This window comes from Dermacentor andersoni, chromosome 5 (genome assembly GCF_023375885.2).
Source record: "Dermacentor andersoni chromosome 5, qqDerAnde1_hic_scaffold, whole genome shotgun sequence".
In the NCBI taxonomy this organism is placed as follows: Eukaryota; Metazoa; Arthropoda; class Arachnida; order Ixodida; family Ixodidae; genus Dermacentor; species Dermacentor andersoni.
In genome coordinates, this window is record NC_092818.1 from 144,747,356 (window position 1) to 144,753,355 (window position 6,000).

At 49.6% G+C, this 6,000-nt stretch overlaps 1 protein-coding gene across 1 annotated transcript in view; it reads right to left on the minus strand.

The window, feature by feature from the left end:
* The window catches only part of qvr (glycosylphosphatidylinositol-anchored protein quiver), a 47,870-nt gene extending 43,647 nt beyond the window's left edge, over positions 1-4,223 (minus strand). The window contains exon 1 of the mRNA XM_050178838.3: positions 3,973-4,223. Coding sequence (XP_050034795.1) covers positions 3,973-4,027 — 55 coding nt within the window. The 5' untranslated portion in view covers positions 4,028-4,223. The remainder of the gene's footprint in view (positions 1-3,972) is intronic.
* Positions 4,224-6,000: the final 1,777 nt, after the last annotated feature.

A 6,000-nucleotide genomic window follows, 5' to 3' on the forward strand; every position in this document is an offset into this window, starting at 1 on the left:
AGGCGGCCTGACGTAGAAAAATTGTCGTCTATGGCGACAACGGCCCCTCGTCAGCATAACGGGATGGACGGACGGGCGTGCGAACGGACCGACCGACGGACGGACGGATAAGGCAATCCCACATTCGAGCACACACTGCTGTCGCAGTAAAACCTAGGCAGAGTGTGCACATGAGCAGTCGGCTATTTAGGTACACACTAAGCTACCGCGCTATGAATAGTACTTTATAGCGACTCACAAAAACAAAAAGAAAACAAAAGAAAAGAGTCAGAGCACGATAAAGTGACATATAGATGAGCGAATCGCGCAACGGCGACACGTTACAACACATTTGAGAGCGAGCAGATCGCGCGCACCTTTTCTAAGGTGCCGCGCGCGGCTGCTAACTGGGGAAATGGACGTGGACAGCGAGCACCGTTTTAATTGAGGCGATAAGCCGCCGGGGCGGCCCCGACCGCTTCCGCTTATTCACTAATTGTAGTCGAGCTGAACAGTTGAGAGAGTTGTTTCGTGACCATTTGGAGGTTAAAAAAAAAGTGAAAAGAAAAAAGACTATAATGGCGAACTGAATGCAGACTCTATAAAGAGAGAGAGAGAGAGAGTTTAATGGCAACTGAGAATGTCAGCCCTTCGTTGCAGGGCTTAATTGCTACTCCGGATCACGTGTTGGAGATGGCATGAAAAAGAAAAGAATACAAAACGCAAGTACAGAACTATATATATATATATATATATGTATATGTGTGCGTGTGTGTGTGTGAGAGAGAGAGAGATATAACTAGGAATAAATAAACAAACCAAGCGCAGGGGACTAACAAAATATAAAATAATGTCTATAAGACCCGAGTGGCATAAGTATAACACTAGTTGGATTGCGTCCCCACTTTTGCCCGAGGGTCCTCAGAAATCACTAGCTCGTATCTGTTCACGTATACCAAGTGTGTTGCTAGCTGGGCGGTGGTAAAGTGGATACAGTGAGACAGCAACCCGCCGCGGTAGCTTAGCGGCTATGGTGTTGCGCTGCTAAACACGGGGTCGCGGAATCAAGTCCCGGCCGCGGCGGCCGCGTTTCTATGGGGGCTAAATGCAAGAGCGCCCATGTCACGTGCATTGGGCGCATGTTAAGTATCCTCTGGTGGCCAAAATTAATCTGGAGTCCCCCCACTACGGCTCATAATCAAAGTGTGGTTTTGGCACGAAAACCCCAGTATTCAATTCGATGAGACAGAAGGTGCTCATCATCAAGAAATCATGTATGCTCCATTATTATGTCTATCTCCGCTACTAGTCTTTCCTGGTTCTGAATAATTTCTTGTTCCTACAAACTTCAGCAATGTTCTTGCGTCAAAGCCGCGTTACTGTTTAGCTATGCAATGTAAAAGTTATTTGGGTGACGTGTGGTTCTCTTTTGATTTTACAGCCGGTTCGTACAATCACGTCCTCTCCTCTATCTGCAGTGATTTGGTGTGCGTTCTTACTGCGTTGTGCATCTTGCTCCTGAAATTGTTAGCAAGTTAATTATGATAACGATTATGATGGTGATGATCCAGTCATTATCAATGTCGTTCACACTGTTGTAGTTGTTTAACGTGGAAGTACATTTTCTAAGATGTACAGTACGCAGCAAAACTTTGTCAATAGCTGTAGTGTGTGCCTGAGGTGTCAGCGTCTGTGTGAGCACGTTGTATGTGTACGTGAATATATAAGCTGCGTTTGTGGTTGTGCCATCCCTGCGTAATCATCCAGCACATAGAGTAGCAGACTAACATCAGCTAATATCAGCGGAGGCAGATTTGGCAACGTCTCGAATCTGCGCGCAATAACAACACACATTTCCGGGAGGGAGGGGGAGGGAGAGGGGGCAACAAAAGTAAAAGTGTGCAAATTCTGTTACTTTCTGTAGCGAATTGTACCTACTGTTTCTGGTATGATTCTTCTTGAGAACACGTACAACGTAAAGCGGTGGTGCAGAATATAAGGCCTTCTAGACGACATGTTAATATCAGCTCGTACTAGATAAAAACTGACGACGAATTAGCAGAGGTCTCTTCTCAGTGACAAGAGAGAGTTGCAGATTGCCGTGTGCACAAGCTCGTCTGATCAGGTGCAAAGCAAGTGTGACACACGGTAATCATGAAAAATATAAAGGACAAGCAAACACCGTTTAGTTTCTCTCGCTCACGGAAAGTTACATTATTACGGACGTGCAGCGATATATCCAGCTTCGAAAATGATTCGCCACGTGAACGCGAACGAACGAATGTTCAAATAGAGACAGCAAATATTACAGATCGTTTTTCGAGGTCGATAAAAACCACCGCTGCGTGCGAGTTGTTTCGTACCAACTTGTATACTGCCAATGCACTTCTTACAACCGTCGGTGACGAACGTCCGAAGGAACACACTCTTTACACAAAATGTAAATTCGGGCGCCACCTGACTGCAGAACGAACCGCAGCACGAGATTCACAGAGAGACTGCAGCGCGAACGCACTCATACCAGGAAGGAACCAGATCTGGAACTACACCGCAATAGCGAACGTGCGCGGCGCTCAAACACATTGAACGAACCGAGAGGAAACAAACACACGTTGTGTCGGGGCGATCAAAGGCATTCCACGGGGCACCATCTGAGCTCGGAGCAACGTGTATCCATTCAGGAACGCAGATGAGGCCAGTCTCTGGTGAAAGAAGAAAAAGGGCTAGCTCCCCCCATTTGTATACCCGCAGACAACGCCGTGCCAACAATGCGCTTTACACACGAATTGTCTTTCGAGAAGACCCGAACATGATGTAAATCTGTTTTCCGTGAAGTCCCGTTAGAAAGTGGCGGCAAAACAAAGTTAACCGCGTGACCTTGTTCCGCGATCATCGCAGCACCGCAAGCTTCACCGCGCGAACCTGCGCCCGACAAATAGCTGCGCCGGCCTCTCGGCGCCGCACCTCTGAGCACCGACTGCTCCGCTGAAGGAGGTTGAGCGAAGGTACGTGTAGTGCTCGATTGAAGCTCGTTGACCTTCTTTCGTGCCTGAACCCAGAAGGTCACGACTGTTAAGACGACACCGGCACCGGCCAAACGAATGAGAAGCTATCGGTTGATTCGCGACATCACCGAGATGCGGCTCGAGTACGCTGCAGCTCCCGGCAAAGTGAAAGCAACGGCGTTCGATGTGGTGGGGTCAGTCAGAGCGCGCTTGCCCGCAACGTTTAGTGCTTGCGGTCAGCGGATAACCATCGCTAGCAGCCGATATCTCAATAACCCTTATCTTTCCCGTAAAATTGAGCAGCACACAAGTACCACGGAAGAACAAAAAAAGAATAAGAAAGCAAAATGCAGTTCTGTGTGCCAGGGCTGCAGAAGCGCTCAAGTAGGGGGAGACGAGCGCCACAGGAAAAAATCACGGCTGCGACGCGAGCTCGAAACTAAGGGAGTGCTTACATCGATAGCCGCGCGCTATTCTGCCCCACTTCGACTCGCACGCTCTGTCTTGTGAGAAATGGGGGGAAAGCGAAAGGAAGAACGAATCAAGGGCGATGAGGAAAGGAAAACTGTACACCAGTGGCAGGGAGAGACGTCTTGTCAAGGTGAATGCGGCGCTACTCGTGCAGTTTGGTGCTTGCACTTTTGGCGCGCGCCTTCGCTCGACACTCCTATCGCGCGTCGCGGCCTGCGGAAGCCCCACGCAGCACACTTCACTTGCCGCGGAGGTTTCGATTTAGTCTTCGCGCGGACCGTGCAAAGCCTAGGCGAAGGCAGTGCGCAGCCTTTTCTTCGAGACGGCAGAAAACTCACCCTCTCGCGCGGGCCAGCAGCTTATACGGCGGTGGGTGCGCGCGCGCCGCACCGCGCCACCGTCTTGGCGGGGCCAGCTAGTACGCTACGAGCAGAGCCCGATCTAGGAGGGCAGATAGCCGCCGCACCGACGTCGGCAGGGTCGAAAACGCGTGCAAGGCGCAGAGTGTGTTGCTGACCTGCGGCCCAGGTAATCCATGCGGGTGACGCGATGCGCCTGGGGCGCGCTGCCATCCGCCGCCGTGTTGCAGCTGGGCCGGGGGGCTCGTGCCCTGGGCTCGCCGGAAGGGCTGCCTCGGGATCGGGCGGCCGCCGGCCTTGGCGCTGCCTGCTGCCTTGCTTGCTCGCTCGCTTGCTTGCTGCTGCTGCTGCTTTTCCCCCCTGCACCTCGGAGAGCGGCGGCGTCTCGTCACGTGACTCGCCGCTCCGCCACCGCCGCGACCGAGGCGACGCTCAGCACCGGCGGCGACCCCGGCCACAGAGCGCCCGCGAGCCAGTGTCCGACGGGGAAGCGGTATAGCGGTGGAGACGAAAGCCTTGAATGAGAATGCGCCAACGCATGCGGCTCCCAATGGAGACGAAGAGTTGACGCTATCCTGCTGGCGCTGGGGCCCGAGATCGAGAAGTTGCTCCCTTCTTGCCAAGTGATATCGTTTGCTGGGGAACTAGTCAGAAAGTTTCTAAACTGCACGTGAGATTTCTCGCACGTGCCTTTAAGCAAGCCATTTAGTTAATAATATGGTTTCTTTCGAAGCACGACAGAAATACGAGGTGGTAAGTGGAAGGAGCGTAAGGAGGCGGGTAAAGTGGGCAAATGACTCGCCGCGACAAGAAGACTTAGGAGCCCCGCCTTTGACGCCAACTAAGTTGAGGTGAGGAAGACGGGTGTTGAGAGAGAGAAAGGTTCGTATGTTCTCTGCGAGCGCTGAGAATCAGCCGTTAGAAGTCGGGAAAGAACTTTGGTTGTGAACGGCAATGGCACTTTGCCTTTTGCACTACTGTCTTGCAACTAAGCGCGCTTTATTGAAGCTCTGCAACAAAAACGACTTCGCTGTTTGAAGTCGCGCTGAAGCGAGCCGGAGTGCGATTCCAGGCCACTTCTACCACGAAGGCCTGTTTAAAGAAGTAACTGCCTGTTTTCCATCTTTCTTTCTTGTTCCTTTTTATTATGTTTTGGATGTCCAAAAGTTTTAAAGATGACGTTTAGGCGCTGATTCTCTTTTTCTTTAGGAATTGCTGGAACTACGTAAGAGATTTGACTTTACAATTCCGCGCTCCTCCTTTGCTTACTATAATTATGAGCAAAAATTAAAGTTACTTTTTGAAGTTGATCAAGGAATCAAATGCGTGCGAGAGATCTTGCAAGATTGTGACGGCTTGAATCGAGCACATCGAATCTTGTCAATTTGTGTAAGCAAGTTTGCGGTTCTCGAGTTTTTATTCTCATAGGTTTTGTACTACATTCAACTTTCTAATCAAAACAAACTGAAGAGTATTCCCAAAAGGGTGTAAGAGTGGATCCGTCCGCTAACAGGCAATCACCTTGAACATATAATAAGTGCGCCAGGTGCTCTTGTACAAGATGACATGGAATTAAGCTTTGCTCTCATCAACCCGTCCACTGCCAAAGGGCAGACTTTTTTTCTGTGGATTTACTAGACAAGTAAGTATGCTCGATTTCACAAATTCGTAGTACAACTCAGCACATAATTTAGATCTGCATTCGCTCATAAGGTAAGCGCCTGCCAACACTCCCAACTAATATGGAACGTCAGCGAAAAAATGATATATCGCCACACCACATCTGATACCACGGTCCAATGCAAACCGTGAACGGTCTCTTACACTTCATTCTCTCAACCTTGTATTATTTCCACACACTATTAATCCAAGCCATCTGTCATTTTCCGTGCCGGTCTTTGCGTTATCGAGATATATCCAGTTACATTTTTTTATTCGGCGATAACAGTTCTAATACGAGTCTGATTAATGGATTTCTGAAAAAGCGTGGCTATTTACACAAATAGCTCTGAGCTGGAAAGTTGTCGCACAATAAACTTTACATACATTTTAGCACACATTGGATATTTATTTGTCCACAGCATCATCTGAAGCGGTAGCAGGGGTACGGCTCGGTAACGCCTCTCAGAAATTTAAAAAAAAACTGTGAAAGAATGAGGCCCGAAAAGCACCCAGCAGCACAAGTC